The following is a 16,163-nucleotide window of genomic DNA, read 5'->3' as shown; positions in this document are numbered from 1 at the left end:
ATTTTTTTTTTCTTATAAATGTATTGTTTTTTTACACTGTACCTTTTAAATTTTTTTAGATCACTTTTATTGCTGTCACAAGGAACGTAAACATCCCTTGTGACAGTAATAGGCAGTGACAGGTACTCTTTATGAAGGGATCTGGGGTCTATAAGACCCCAAATCCCTCCTTTGCACTTAAAAACATTTAAAACGTCAAGTTTGGCTGTTTTGAATACTTACATTTTTTTTTTAATCTGGCGCCTTTAAGGCTTCAGCAACTGGAAGTGATGTCATGACACTGCTTCCAGGTTTCTACATCAGAGCCGGGCACTAACACTAGCTGACAGGCAGAGAGGGAGGGGAGACAAGGACATAGAAGAGAGTAGATGACAGAGGTATGAAAACTGACCACGGTGTCAGGGCTCAGCAGCCATGATAAACTGTGGTCAATTTACAGGGGGGAGGGCAGAACCAGGCAGGATCAGCCAGGTATTTTAAGTGACACTTTTTTTGGGTAAAAAACACTTTAAGGAACTTGTAATATAGGTCATATTGGCAATGCCAACCCGCAAGGAGCCAACCAGCTAACTGCCCAGCGTTGCAAAAGTTGACTCTATCCCTTCAAGGCTTGTTAGAGGGACAGCCTAAGGCTGGCCATAGACAGTTCGCTGAACCAGCCGAAACCATACCACGAGGGGATACAGGTAAAATAAAGCAATTTATTGGAGAAAACAACAATAAACTCACAGCAAGAGTCAGGAAGTGGGATCAGGAACAAGCCGGGTCAAGTCTAGAAGCGGGTAGTCATCCAAGCCGGGGTCGAGTCCAGAAGCGGGTCTTCTGCTGATACTGGCTTGTTTGCCGATGCCGGGTTGTCTGCCAATGCTGGGTCAAGAGCCAGGAGAGTAGTCACCCAAGCCAGGTCATAGACGGAGGAACACGGAGAACAGAAGACTGCTAGCAGAGAAGCACCTTGGAGCACAAACACAAGGGCAAGGACTGTGTTTAGTGTGTATATATATTCAGGAGTTCAGCATCATCACTCTGCGACGCCCAGGCAGCAGGCAAGTGATGATGCAATTAGAGTCTATAAGAGGTAGCAGTCTGCACATGTCCAAGATGGCTGCCAACAGGAGGGCAAGGTAAGACCTTAACAGTGGGCAGGCTGAATGTACAAAGTTGATTGATCAATCAACTTGGGTACAACCAGACTAATGGATTTACTTGTAATTATCGCTAGCGGCTGCCAGGGGAATACAGTGTCTCGGCAGGAGAAATTCACCTGTCAGCACTGTCTGTGTTGATGAGGGAATGATGCAAATTTCTTTCCTGCAACTCGTGGTTGCAAGGTAATATTGCAAGATGGTTTGTGGCTCTGCAAGCCCTTTCATTTTATTTAGGACACAGGCCAGGGACCTGGAGGTGCAAAGGAGGAAAGTATGTGAGGCACTGGCTGTCAGGATTGTGAACGGTGTATATGTATCACCCAGGACTCTAACATACAAAACATTTTGTTTTCTAAGAATCTTAAGTTATTTTCTGGCTTTTGAAGCCTGGAGATTTCATAAAGTTTTGGGTGGGATATATATAATTTAAAAGACGATACTTTCGCTTTTGGTAAATATGTTTTGTACTGCCTACTTGGATTTGTGTGTTTTGTATAACATTTGTCTATGTCATTTTGATTTTCCATGCTTTTTATGCCACAGTAAAGTACCATGCCCAAGGCACAGGGATCACAGAGGTGCCTCCACCACAGATCAAGGCTCAGACTTTCCTTTCGCTTCCTCCTGATATAAACAACTATCCATTATCTATCTTTATTCGTTCCTATTTTAAGGTATGTTTGCTTTAAAAATGTTTTTGCCTATACTTGTTAATGTATTATTTCGTATTAACAATAATGCCATTGGTTACAAACTACAGTGGCAAGTTGATAGATCACCAATTTACTATTGCTTTTCCATTGTATATAAAAATAGTCTTCTTTTAATCTCTTATGTTTTTAATTATATGTCCTCCCAGGATCCTGTTCTTCCACCATTGGGGCAACCCTTGCAGGACCCCCTCACTCGTTTAACACAGAATGATCATGGAGTTGCTCTTGAATTGTACAAGTTGGTGAGAGACTTTTTAATTACTCTACTGTTTTTGGTGTTATATCTGATAAGTTGCCTAAAACGTACCTGTGCTTGTGATAGGCCCTGCGGTTCATGAGCAACACCACGATGCCCCCTTGGCAGCAAAGGATTATGGGTAACTACATTGTGGAACGCTGCCTGAGGCAGCCATCACTTAAAGATGAACTTCTTTGTCAAGCAGCAAGTCTGACAGTGCAGAACAGCAATGAGGAACAGAGCCAGAGGGCATGGCTACTTCTTTCTGGTCTGCTGAGCTGTATTATTCCTTCACCTACTCTAGAGAGGCCACTACTGAAGTATGTCCTTTGATCAAGCACTGTACAAAAATTGTACTGGCTCTGATTCATCCACATTATTTAATACACTGCTATATCTTTGGTGCAGGTATGTCTCAGATCAAGGCTTTGAAGGGTATAGGGCCATATGCCAGAACAAACTGCTTCGTGCCAAGCAAAATAACCTTGGCGTGTTTCGCTCACATGCCCCTACTTTGCTGGAATGGACCGCCAATGAGAGAAAAGGGAAGATGGTCATGGATGTGTTTACATTTAATGGTGAGATGGCAAGTTCCTGTGTACTAACTTTCTGTTTCAATCTTTTTATCCAATTTTCAGGATTACAGTGCAATGTTATAATGTAATGCAAAAGAGTGTAAAATAGCTGTCAACATAAACAGTTAATAAAAAGTTATCAACAGTGGCATGTTTTAAGGTTATGGAGTTAAGACAGAAATGCACGGAAGTCCAAATGGGTATCACGAACTGCGACAGAGTGGTCAACTATGGAGAGACTTGTATTGAGAAACATATTTGGGTATAGTCCAAAAAGAGGCCAAGCAACCCGTAGGCCTTACATCAGACCAACTTTGTAAATTCGACAGAGGGGTCAAGGACGACACCCGCCCACCCGACCACTAAGGCAGGCTATAGACATAATAATTGAATTATAGCAAACATAGTGACCATTATGTCATCTAACACTAGACTTCTTTATCCTACCCTAAAAATATTATATACTTAGAAAAATTTGGTATATCAGCAACATATCCTTTAAGGTATACTGTTACAAAACCCAAACAGAAACCCTAAAGTTGAGACAAAGGGTCCGACTAGAGGCCTATCTTGCACCTGAGTAAAGAGATAGAAAAGAGCGGCTTAGAAAAAGGAAAGGAAGTGAGTCAGAAAAGAGCATATGTGCAAGACCACAACTGTCCAGGAGTCGAACCTGGCACTGATCCAATGTCAATCCTGAGTGTTCGGGCACCTGTAGGTAAGAAAGCCTAGGGGTCCACATCTTTTCAAACAGGGGTTGTTTGCCCTGTAGGACACTGACCAGTTTTTTGTGGAGCATGATCCAGGTTAGTTTTTGCTTTTTTAAAGCTAAGTCGATCACTAGACTTTTCCAAGCAGTAGCAATGGCTATTTTGGCCACCAGAAACATATAATAAATTAGAGTCTGTGTAGACCTTGGGATATTCTCCACAGGTTCGTTAAGAAAGGCTATTCGAGGGTCGTTAGTAATGTTAACCATATTGACTAAATGGATTAAGGAATGAACCCGTATCCAGAAACCAAAGTCCCTGTGTACTTACTTTCTTAATATTTAAAGGGACAAATGTCTCTTCTACGTGTAATGCATCTTAGCTCCCCAATGTACCATCACTTACTGCAGAACAAGAGCAAATAAAGTGAAGGGTGGAATAGCTCACTTTTAAAGCCTCTTATGGACTAGATTTTCTTCTAGTTCATGATTGTTTCTTTTCACCGTGAAGTCACACTCCCTTCGCTACAATATGTGGTTCATACTGTATGTGTTCCCACTCCTCTGTTTATTGCCACTACATACAATATTTTATAAACTCCATAATGAGAGTATGACCTCCTTATAACCACTAGAATTATAGGGAGGGACCTTTAAGAAATGAGCAGAAATGGAAAAGTTGCAGCAGTTCACCATTGGAATCTTTGGGAGACAAAAGAACCTTGAGTCCCGGTTCACATTGATGCGGCTGCGCCGATCGCATGTAATATCGGAGCGCACTGCTCCTTCATTACATGCGATCGGCTGTGCGGTGCGAGTTTAGCCATACACTTTGTATGGCTAAATTTGCACCGCACCCGCAGCAAACACGTACAGGACCCTTTTTTGCAGCCGCATCAGAATCGGATCGCACAGCGGTTCACACTTGTACGATCCGATCTCCTGTGCGAACTGCAAGATCGCACTGCGATATGCGATCAAACTGGGGGTGTTGTTAAGATTACATTGACACCCCCAGTGTATCGCATATGGCAGTGTGAACTGCCGGGGGTGCGTTTGCGATGCGGGAACACGCTGTGAATTCGCAGCCTTCCTGCTTCGCATAAGTGGGAACCGAGCCTTAAACTGAAATAATATTTGTTGAACATGCCTTTTAATCTATTGTTTGTCAACATTATCCTCCAATGAGGTACCTACTTAAAACAGCCAGTGCTCAACAAGTAACCCCTAGCATAATGGTTTACCCATATCAGAAAAAAATGGCAGCTGTCAAAGCCAGAGTTGTTTATAGCCCAGGGTGACATAATATTTGGCTTAGGGTATTAAGACACTCATGAGGATATTGGAAAGATAAGTAAAGTAGGAAACTTAATTTAAATTGTATTTCTCCATATTTATTGTCGCAGAGGAAAAATATTCTGCAGAAGTAGATTCGTGGACAACTGGAGAACAACTAGCCGGCTGGCTGCTGCAATCCAGGTATCTTCATTATGTGCATACAGTATGCTTATGTTGTTTTCTATGCCTTACCTTTGAGACTTTTAAAATATGTAACCACCTGAGGTGTCAGACCTAGCTTAGCTCCTGAATTTATTTACCTATTCTTTTTCATCCTTTTTTATTTATTTATTTTTTTATGAAGAGGTGCTGGGGACAATCCTCGTGGCTGGTCTGTCTCCATTTTTGATGGTGATCAGTGGTTTGATCTATCAGGAGATGACTTTTTGCTGGATGTAATTGCTGAAATAGAAGATGGAGCTCCCTCTCAGCCTTTTTCAACATCTGAATATCCTTTTGGAGATAATGGTGGCATCCCTGAACCTCCACCAGACTTTGCTCCGCTGCTCCCACCTGGACACCCAGCTTTCCCAGCACCTGGACTACCTCCTGATCCTCCACCTCTCCCTCCACCCTTTCCTCCATCTCTTGGAAGGTGAGTAACTTTATGTTCTAATAGAGAAATATACTTACTGCAGTCATTTTGTGCCTACTGACATTGATTATTTATCAAAGTTGTTAATAGTGGAAAATCAATAAATGCATTTTATACACTGCTAGTACAATTGCATATTATCTATCTTTATATACACTTTCCATACTCCTCCCACTTCTCCAACACCAGAAATCAGACTTCTTATGTCAGGGCTGGGTGCCAATGCTAGCTGCGTGTAAAAACCCAAATATTGTTTAATGCATAAATAACTACATTAGGTTCTGTTAATATAAACTTGGTATATAGTTTTTAAAACTAATTGTGATCATTAGTAGAAGCAGTTTATAGTGCCTGCCCATTGACTGGAATTAAAAAGATTGCTTTCCTTTTAAAGAACAATTAAAGCAGGGGTATTGAATTAAAATTCACGGAGGCCCAATCAGTAAAAATTTTCTTCTAGCAGAGGTCCAAATGTTTGGGCAATGATTCACATCCTTCCCATCACAGCCCTCTCCTCCTACAACACAATCCTGTTCTTACGGCTGGTTCACATCAGAACGCGGTGAGGGAATGGCGTGTTCTGTGCGCGTTTCCTGCACCGCATTCAAAATTCACTGCCTGTGCAGGCTGCTTTCTCTTCAAATCTTTTCTCCCCCCTTTCTTTCCTACATGCACAACCTAAGATAAGGAATATTTTTGACCAGAGTGCAGCACCATTTTCAATATATTATATTAAGTGTTTGTATAGCACCCTTGCCCTAAGCAGGGTTGCTAGTAAATTAAGTTGTGCTAGGTGGTAGCTAGCCTGGCTGATTTATAGTTCTGTGATCATTTGGATTTTCCTCCTAATCCTGCTTTGTCTGTGATTCTCCCTCCTGTCAGTAGGTGGCACTGTTGCCTTTGACATTGGTGTGATAAATTACAGTCAGTCAGGTTATGAATATGTAAGTTTCTCTCGGCCAATCACACTGGTAGAGGTGTATGCTGGGAGAGACTATTTATTTATGCTAGGTGGGAATGTTGCGCCCCCCCCCCCCCCCAACTTCCAAAGGCCTGATGGTGACCTCCAGAGTCAGAGAGGGCCGACATCCCTCCTCAGGGTGCAGATTACTAGGCATGGTGGGTGGAGAACAAGATAGAAAGATGGGCACCAGTCACAATTATGCTTAAACAAGGAGAAGTTTATTTCTCACAACAGGAACAAGAATGGGAGAGAGGAGTAGGGCACAGGACAGCCTTAGTGATAAATGGCAGATTGGCAGACTCCTTACACAAAAAATGAAGATTGGGCAGACAGCAGTACAGAAAAAGAACCTTTAAGCTTGGATTGACCTGGGGGGCAACTCCTCTCCCCTGAGTCCATTCTCCTATAGCTGTCACTTTGTAGCTTCAGCTGTCTCCTATAGCAAGAACAAGTAACCCACAGAAGATACAGGAACTCTGAGGATGATTCTCTCTGGATGCTTTCCCAGCCTCTCCAACACATGGCATCTCTGGTACTCCATCTCAGGTCTTCTTCCTTTCCTTTAATCTTCCGAGCAGTATGCAGGCTCTCCCTTGCAGGGCCCGAGCACATGGTTAGGCCTCAGACTTCAGGCCTACTCACATAGCAGCAGTTCCTCACACACCCACCCCAGACAGGGGTCTGGGTGGTAAGAGACAGATCACTTGACTTCCTCCAAATAAATAGTCTCTCCCAGCATGCACCACTACCAGTGTGATTACATAGTTACATAGTAGTTGAGGTTGAATAAAGACAATAGTCCATCCAGTTCAACCTGTGTAGGTGTGTATGGCCGTACTCATTTCCCATACCCCTAAATGATTTGATCCTTGAGATGTACGTCCAAGGGTCTTTTAAAAGTAGCCACACTCCCTGCATTTACTACCATTTGTGGTAGAGAATTCCACAGTCTTGTAGCCCTTACTGTAAATAACCCCTTGCGTAGCCTGAGGTTAAAACGCTTCTCCTCTAATCGCATTGTATGGCCTCTTGTCCTCATGCATTCCTTGCGACTGAATAGTTTTTTTCTATGTTGAGATCACCGTTGAGGTATTTTTAAATCACTATCATATCCCCTCTCAAGCGTCTCTTCTCCAGAGAGAATAAATCCCTTGTAAGCGCTCTTCATAATTAAGGTCCCCTAATCAGTTTAGTTGCCCTTTTCTGGACTCTTTCCAGCTCTAACACATCCTTTCTGAGGACTGGCGATCAGAACTGGACAGAATACTCCAGATGCGGTCGGACCAGTGTTTTATAAAGTGGTAGGATTATAGTTATATCTCTGGAATATATACCCTTCCTTATGCATGCTAATATTCTGCCAGCTTTGGCAGCTGCAGCTTGACATTGCATGCTATTGCTAAGTCTATCTTCTACTAAGACCCCCAGATCTTTCTCCATTTTTGATTCCACCAGAGTTCCTCCCCCCCCCCCCCCCCCAAAGTGTATTGTGCTTTTATGTTTTTAGTCCCCAAATGCGATACCTTGCACTTCTCCACATTAAACCTCATTTGCCATGTAGTTGCCCACTCTCCATTCCTGCCCCACGATGTGAAGGTATTGCCCTGTATAATTTTGTGTCATCTGCAAAAACTGATATTGAGGTAATGATCTCGTCCTCAATGCTATTTATGGATAAATTGAACAAGATTGGTCCCAGGACTGAGCCTTGGGGGACCCCACTTACCACCACAGACCAGTCTGAGTATGCGTTATTTATGACCACCCTTTGGACACGCCCCTTTAACCAGTTTTGTATCCAAGAGAAAACCTTGTGGTCGATGCCTGCAGACCTTATTTTATATATTAAGCCTTTGTGGGGAACTGTATCAAACGCCTTAGCAAAATCCAGGTACACCACATCCACTGGTCTTCCCCCTATCTAGCTCACAGCTCACCTCCTCGTAAAATGCTAACAGATTTGTTTGACAAGAACGCCCTTTAGTAAACCCATGCTGATTACTGCTGATGATGCTGTTCTCTTTAGCAAACTCTTGGACATAGTCCCTTATCATCCCTTCCAGAAGTTTACATACTATTGACAACAGGCTGACTGGCCTATAATTTCCCGGGATATGCCTCTGACCCTTTTTTGAATATCGGTATCACGTTAGCTTTCCTCCAATCATCCGGTACAGTTCCTGTCAAAATACTATCAGCAAAAATCAGGAAGAGTGGTCTAGATCTACTGACAGAAGGGAGAATCACAGCCAAACCAGGATTAGGAGGAAAATCCAAATGACCACAGAACTATAAATCAGCCAGGCTAGCTACCACCTAGCACAACTAAATTTACTAGCAACCCTGCTTAAGACAAGGGTGCTACACTTGTATCAGGTTTCCCTGAAGAAGCATCTGGCAAAACGTGTCAGGTCCTGGTGGACACTTCTCAGCATAACACATATCTGCTATACCTTATTCATATAATGATTATATTATTCACAAATGTCTAGGAGGTGCAGTTTTTGTAGCAGGGAAGTGGTATAACAATGAGGGGGAACAATTTAACTCTTTGCTGTTTTTAATTAAATGATCTAGTTATTTTGTGTTGAATAAAATATTTATATTTTTATAAGCAATTTTTTTGTGCTATCCTAAGGTAATATCTGGCATATTTTAAGTTCCTTTTTCTTTTGTTTCTTTGTGTTATGTAACAATACCCAGCCCACACTTCCTCAGTGAATTTCATGCCATGGGGTTATAACCGCAGAGATGTCTCTGCATCATTCTTTTTCATCCCTCAATCAGAACAATTTTTGCTGTACCAGGGGAGCTGAGTCTTGCGCCCCATATATTTGCAAAGAAATCGAGCAACAAAAATATATGTATTTGGTCTATCATGTATGTGCCTGTGCGGTTAGAGGGGAATTTAAAAAAGTTATACCAACCTCCTGTAACCTGCACTATCACAGCAGTCTGACTTAGACTGAGAAATGGAGGATAAGCACTAGGTTCCAGGCTAGTAAGGAGTGTGTCAGATACAGATTGCAAAATGCAGTGGTCAGAAATATTTAAGGTATAGCACGGCTCATAGCGTGAATTGGTCAAAAGTATGTACCATACAAAACAGTTTGCAGAGTTCAGTGGTGTAGGGTGTAGCTGTTAGGAGTATGTAACTCTATAGCAGACGGTCCATTTACTCACCATGTGCAGATGCAAACACAGGTCTCCTTTAACTTCTTTTCCCACAACTCCCTGATTTCCAGGACATGCCCAATAAATATACGTTTCTGTATTTCCCTCCCACAACAGCTCAGATAGGCCACACTTGATGGGGCAGAGGTAGCTGGGGGAAACAATCTGCAGCCAAGTGTGAGGTCCTCCACTGTTCAAATTGGCTTGCGGATAGCTGGGCTAGAATAGCATGCAGCTTCTCCAGAAGACTCAGCTACGTACTGTGTGGAGCCTCTCCCTCATTGCTACCAGAATGCTGTAGTTCCAGGTGGTTAGACTTTGGGCTCTCTATCCCTCCAGCTATTTGCCTGTGTTACCAGAGCTAGCCTGGACATTGCTGAGAGGGAGAGTGTTTATGAGGATAAGTTCAAGTAGCTGTTTGTGTTCTGAATTGTTTTCCTGAAGTATTGATTTTCAGCTAGTCTCTCTGTTGTTTTGGAGTCTTATACAGACTATACTATGCAGCCCTGTTACCCCGATTGACAGAGGTGGGGGACTCGAGTCACATGACTTGACTTAAGTCAGACTTAAGTCACCAGTTTGAGGACTTAAGACTTGCTTGAATAAAGTTAATAAAAGACTCGACTTGACTTTGACTTGGTATTCATGACTTGAGTCTTGACTTTGACTTGAGACATATGACTCGAAATTACTTTACTTTTTTAAGTTATTAAATGTTTGCATTTTCTCAAGATGTGTTAAAGCAAAATAAATCTGCTTGTTATGTTTCTGACACCACAGTCATTTAAAACACCTCAGTGTGTTCTGATTTTTAGGACACTGGCTGTTTAACAATGGAAATACTTAAAGTGGAGTTCCAGCCTCAAAACGAAAATTTGACATCCGCTTGCTCTAACCTAAAAAAGAATTGGATAATCACAATTTTTTATTTTTTTGCTTTACTTACCTTGTTCTTGAAGAAAATATACTTACCTTCCTTCCACTTCCTCCCTATCTTCCTGCTTGCATTGATTCCTGGGAGCTGAACGTCATCGCTCCCAGGAGTCAATGCGCCTGCACAGGCCCCCGCTCGTCACCTCCGGTGCAGGCGCATCATTCCCTACTAAACAGCTTCTGGGCATGCCGGTGCAGGGCATTCTGGGACTCCGACGTCACCGAAGAGGACACCGAAGAGGACGCTCTGGCTTCAGCTGCCCACACCTGGGATGGCAGTGCTGGACAAGACATTTTCGGGGTAATTATTTCTGCTAAAATGTAAGTGCAACCTGGGACAGTTCAGAGGCTATCATTGCTGAAATGCACTAGCCCTGACTGTCCCGGGGGTATTTTTATCGAAAAAAAAAAAATTGTGAGGCCAGAACTCCGCTTTAACATGTTTTTAATGACTGTGGTGTTGAAACATGACCGGACGAAGGATTTTGAGCTGTTTGGGCATTCAAAGTGTTTCTTTAATATGCCAAGAAAAAAGCACTAAGCAGTTTTGTTAATGTTGAAAATAAAACAAAACCTTTCCTGACCACTGACTTTTAACTAATTTAAAGGTGAAAATTGGGGTGGATCAGTATTTTGACTTGATTTGTGACTTGACCAAAATAAATTACTTGACTTGCTTGACTTCTAGCAGGGACTCGACTTGACTTGCTTGCTTTTCGCCACAGTAACTTGCAGGGCCGGCCTTAGGTGATCAGGCGCCCTGTGCGAGCTAATCCCGTGGCGCCCCCCCCCCCCCGCGCAAATTTTCTTGCACCTTTTTTGCACTTTATCTGACTTTTCTTTTTTATGATCACTAATAACTTAGCCCCCCTTACATAAGAGCCCCCCTTACATCAGAGACCCCACACACAGAGCCCCCTTACATCAGAGACCCCACACACAGAGCCCCCCTCACATCAGAGACCCCCAACGCAAAGCCCCCCTCACATCATAGACCCCCGACACAAAGCCCCCCTTACATCAGAGACCCCCCCACACAAAGCCCCCCTCCCATTAGAGACCCCCGACCCAAAGCCCCCCTCACATCAGAGACCCCCCACACAGAGCCCCCCTCACATCAGAGACCCCCGACACAAAGCCCCCCTCACATCAGAGACCCCCGACACAAAGCCCCCCTTACATCAGAGACCCCCCACACAGAGCCCCCCTCACATCAGAGACCCCCCACACAGAGCCCCCCTTACATCAGAGACCCCCGACCCAAAGCCACCCTCACATCAGAGACCCCCCACACAGAGCCCCCCTCACATCAGAGACCCCCGATACAAAGCCCCCCTCACATCAGAGACCCCCGACACAAAGCCCCCCTCACATCAGAGACCCCCCACACAGAGCCCCCCTCACATCAGAGACCCCAACACAAAGCCCCCCTCACATCAGAGACCCCCGACACAAAGCCCCCCTTACATCAGACCCCCCCTCCCCACAGAGCCCCCCACATCAGAGAGCCCCCCGCACATCAGAGACCCCCTACACAAAGCCCCCCTAACATCAGAGACCCCCTACACACACACACACACAAAGCCCCCCTAACATCAGAGACCCCCTACACACACACACACAAAGCCCCCCTCACATCCTCACATCAGAGACCCCCCCCACAAAAAGCCCCCCTTACATCAGACCCCCCCTCCCCACGGAGCCCCCCACATCAGAGAGCCCCCCCTTACATCACAGACCCCCCACAAAAAGCCCCCCCCACACAGAGTCCCCCCCCACACATAGCCCCCCACATCAGAGAGCCCCCCCTTACATCACAGACCCCCACACATAGCCCCCCTCACACAGAGCCCCCCCCACACATAGAGCCCCCCCTTACATCACAGACCCCTCCTTACATTTTTTGAAGGAGAGAGATGTCACTTACTTTACTTTGTCTGCAGCTTTTTTTTTTTCTTTAAACTTCCCGCCCACACATCCCCGGGAGTGTGGGCGGGCGGGAGGAGGAGAAGAGGCGGGGCAAGGAGGAGCTGACGATCTCTCCTCCCTCCCTGCACTGACGCCAGAGGAGAGATCGTCAGCTCCTCCTCGCCCCGCCCCTTCTCCTCCTCCCGCCCGCCCACACTCCCGGGGATGTGTGGGCAGGAAGTCAGCGTGGATTCCGTGGAAGGATCGGAGGCTGAGCTGTGTGAGAGATACACAGCTCGCCTCACTGCAGCAATATGTGATCGAGGCACGGCTGCACAGCGGAGGTAAGCGGCAGCCGCGGCCTGTGTTAACCCTGTCCAGGCCGCAGTCGCCGCTCACCTCCCGCTGTGCAGCCGTGCCTCGATCACCTATTGTTGCAGTGAGGCGAGCTGTGTATCTCTCACACAGCTCAGCCTGATCCTCTGCGAGCTGTGATGGCCGCACGGCGCCCTTGTTGCCCATGGCACCCTGTGCGGCCGCACAGCTCGCACACCCCAAAGGCCGGCCCTGGTAACTTGGGACTTGCTTGAGACTTGAAGGTTAAGACTTGAGACTTGCTTGTGACTTGTACATGTGTGACTTACTCCCATGTCTGCCGATTGAGCCACTGCTGTGAAGATTCCATGTTTGTTCAGCTTTCTTATTCTACTTTGTACTGTATTATCCTGTAGTCTATGCATTGGTTTTTCTTATCCTAAGCAGTGAAAATTTTGTTGACGAAAATATTTTCATCATAGTTTTCATCACCTGCATCTTTTCAGTGATGAGAACTAAATGAAAATAAAATTAGAATTAAGTCAATTGACAAAAACTATGACAAAAATCAATTCCGAGTTTTCATTTAGTCGATAAAATCGAATGGGCTTAGTTAAATTGTAACGCATTATTTAAACATTTCTCTACAATTTCCAAACTCATTATATACTCCTGGAGTAAAAATCTAATAACATGTTTTTACATGTACAGACACAGATTTTGCCGTTGTGATATATAACATCTTAATAAAAAAAATCCAAGTTTCAGAAACAAACATAAATATTGCTTTTTTATAAATTAAAAAAAAAAAACTGTAAACTCTATTGGCATTATACTTTGGGGATGGGGAGGTGACCTGCAAGTAGGGAGGTGACCTGCAAGTGGGGATGGGGAAGTAAATGGGAGCGAGGGTGTGCACAGGGCAGGGTGCATTATAATTTGGGAATGGGGAGGTGACCTGAAAGTGGGGATGGGGATGTAAATGGGAGCGAGGGTGTGCGCAGGGCAGGGTGCATTATAATTTGGGGATGAGGAGGTGACCTGAAAGTGGGGATGGGGAAGTAAATGGGAGCAAGGGTATGCACAATTGCACATGGCAGGGTGCATTATAATTTGGGGATGGGGAGGTGACCTGCAATTGGGAATGCAGAAGTAAATGGGAGTGAGGGAAACGCACAGGGCAGGGTGCATTATACATTAGGGATGAGGAGGTGACCTGCAAGTGGGGATAGGGAAGTAACTGGGAGGTAGGGAGTGCACAGGGCAGGGTGCATTATACTTTGGGAATGATGAGGTGGCCTGTAACTGGGGATGGGGGAAATAAATGGGAGTGGGAGAGTGCACAGGGCAGAGAACTGGATGGTCTGGGGAGGCTGTTATTTTACATAGTGCTAAGCACTGCTACTTAGCTGGGAGGGAAAACATTCACCACATCACATCCAGAGAGGGACAAAGCAGTGAAGAGAGGAACAGGGGGGTGAAGAGTGGGAAGAGGGGTGAAGAGGGGGATGGGGAGGTGAAGAGAATGACAAGGCAGTGAAGAAGGGGAACGGAGGTGGAAATGGGGACAGGGGGGCGAAGAAGGGGATAGGATGGTTAAGAGGGGTTAAAGCATTGAAGAGAGAGAGATGGGGGATGAAAAAGGGAACATGGATATGATGGGGGGGTGGAGAGAGGAAGAAGGGGGTGAATAAGGGAATAGGATGGTGAAGAGGGGTTGAAGTGGTAAAGAGAAAGATGGGCAATGAAGAGGGGTGCAGGTCAATGATGGGGGGTAGAGAGAGGAAGAAGGGGGTGAAGAGTAGGGTGAGGAGGGGACTACGAGAGGCCTAGGAGTAGTAAATAGGGTACATTGGAGTATTAGAGTATTTGCTTTTAAATGTGGACAGCTGGCAGCAAAATTACATGCTAAAAACTGAACTAAACTACATCTGTGCACCACAAATCAAAAATTATATTTAATTATTTTTTTATTATTCAAGGGAAACTTCCCCATCCATACATGTCTCCATACTTTATTTTGCTGAGTAATCGCTTTAAATTCAACCCCCTCCCCCCCCCCGCGCCCCTGCCCCCCAAGCATTCTTGACTGTAACCAGCTTAAGTAAGGGCAGGTGATTCATGTGACATTTACTACCTGGAATCCATCTGCTGTTGTTAGCAATGGCATGCAGGTGGGAAGGTGTGCTTAGCTGAGAAAACCCCTCCTCCTGTCCTGAAGATTCCTGGGATGTATGACATCATTTGCCTAGACCTAGAAACCAGGAAGCAACTTAAGAAATTAAAAAAAAAAAGTTTAAAACAAGTAAATATAATATACTTTCCTATCAATTTAGTAATGCTAGCAGCATATACAGTAGATTACATATATTCAATGTTGACTGAGAGAGTGAAGTTCCACTAATGCAGTAAGGAAGTTGAGATCAGTTCCCTAGCATGGTGGTACAGACATAGAAGAGACCACACCGACCTCATTCCACCAGCACAGCACACATCACCCTCTTTCTACCACACACAGTGACCCTAATGATTCACATGCCCATCCCCACACACAATGCCTTCTATACCCCTCCTTCCAGCACTACCACCTCTAAGAGGACCAGAAAGCATAGTGAGAAGTAATGACATTAGTCAGTTGCTCATCACTGGACACCCAGCAGGGTTGTAACATCAAGAGAGACACGCATTCCACACACTGTGCACAGCGACCTGATGGATCTGGTAAGCAGGAAAGTTTCTGATTGAGCATTTTCTAATACCTGCTCGCGGCTGCTCACTCATTGGCAGGGCCGGTGCTACCACTAGGCAAACTAGGCGGCCGCCTAGGGCGCACTGCCACCCCTAGGGCGCAGCCATGGCCAGTGCCCCATTCCTCTCCTGTCACCTCCTCATCCCCAGATGAGGTCACCTCTAGAGAGGGGGGCACTTTGTATATGAAGGGGTGTGCAGGGTTAAAGGGGGGCAGTGTGTGTAGGAAGGGGGGTGTAGGGTTAAAGGGGGGCAGTGTGTGCAGGAAGGGGTGTAGCATTAAAGAAGGGCAGTGTGTGAAGGAAGGGGGAAGGGGCAGTGTGTACAAGAAGGGGTGTGTAGGGTTAAAGGGGGGGCACTTTGTATATGAAGGGATGTGTAGGGTTAAGGGGGGCAGTGTATAAATGAAGGGGGTGTAGGGTTAAAGGGGGGCAGTGTGTGCAGGAAGGGGGGTGTAGCATTAAAGAAGGGCAGTGTGCGCAGCACCGGCTCTGCTCATTGGCCACCTCCAGCTTCACCCTAGATGCTGATTGCTGTCCTATACCCTGTCATCAAACGCATTTACACTTGTCAACTGAGAGATGCCTCACTCAAACTGTCATTTCATGGACAGCCTGAGATGCAGACATATCAGGACAAATAGTTACAAAGCTTAACTGTCCTAGCAAATCTGGGACAGTTGGCAAGTATGCAATGGAGAAGTACCCCTTTACATTGATGGTTTGTGGAGAGTTAAAGCTGAGGTTAACCCCATCTCTTAAGCCTCCCTATTGGTCATTAAGGAAACCTTTCACACTAAAGAACC

General features: G+C 45.2%; 1 protein-coding gene across 2 annotated transcripts in view; it reads left to right on the top strand.

Moving 5' to 3' along the window:
* Window positions 1-16,163, top strand: part of MYO15B (myosin XVB) — a 764,404-nt gene that overhangs the window by 22,265 nt on the left and 725,976 nt on the right. For both annotated transcript variants that reach the window (XM_082273009.1, XM_082273008.1), the window contains exons 4-9: window positions 1,692-1,822; window positions 2,008-2,103; window positions 2,184-2,419; window positions 2,508-2,677; window positions 4,790-4,862; window positions 5,026-5,316. In XM_082273009.1, the coding sequence (XP_082129135.1) occupies window positions 1,692-1,822; window positions 2,008-2,103; window positions 2,184-2,419; window positions 2,508-2,677; window positions 4,790-4,862; window positions 5,026-5,316 (997 nt within the window). The remainder of the gene's footprint in view (window positions 1-1,691; window positions 1,823-2,007; window positions 2,104-2,183; window positions 2,420-2,507; window positions 2,678-4,789; window positions 4,863-5,025; window positions 5,317-16,163) is intronic.

The sequence above is a fragment of the Pelophylax lessonae genome, assembly GCF_965119305.1.
Source record: "Pelophylax lessonae genome assembly, chromosome: 11".
Taxonomy (NCBI): domain Eukaryota; kingdom Metazoa; phylum Chordata; class Amphibia; order Anura; family Ranidae; genus Pelophylax; species Pelophylax lessonae.
This window is presented reverse-complemented; position numbering and strand designations above follow the sequence as displayed.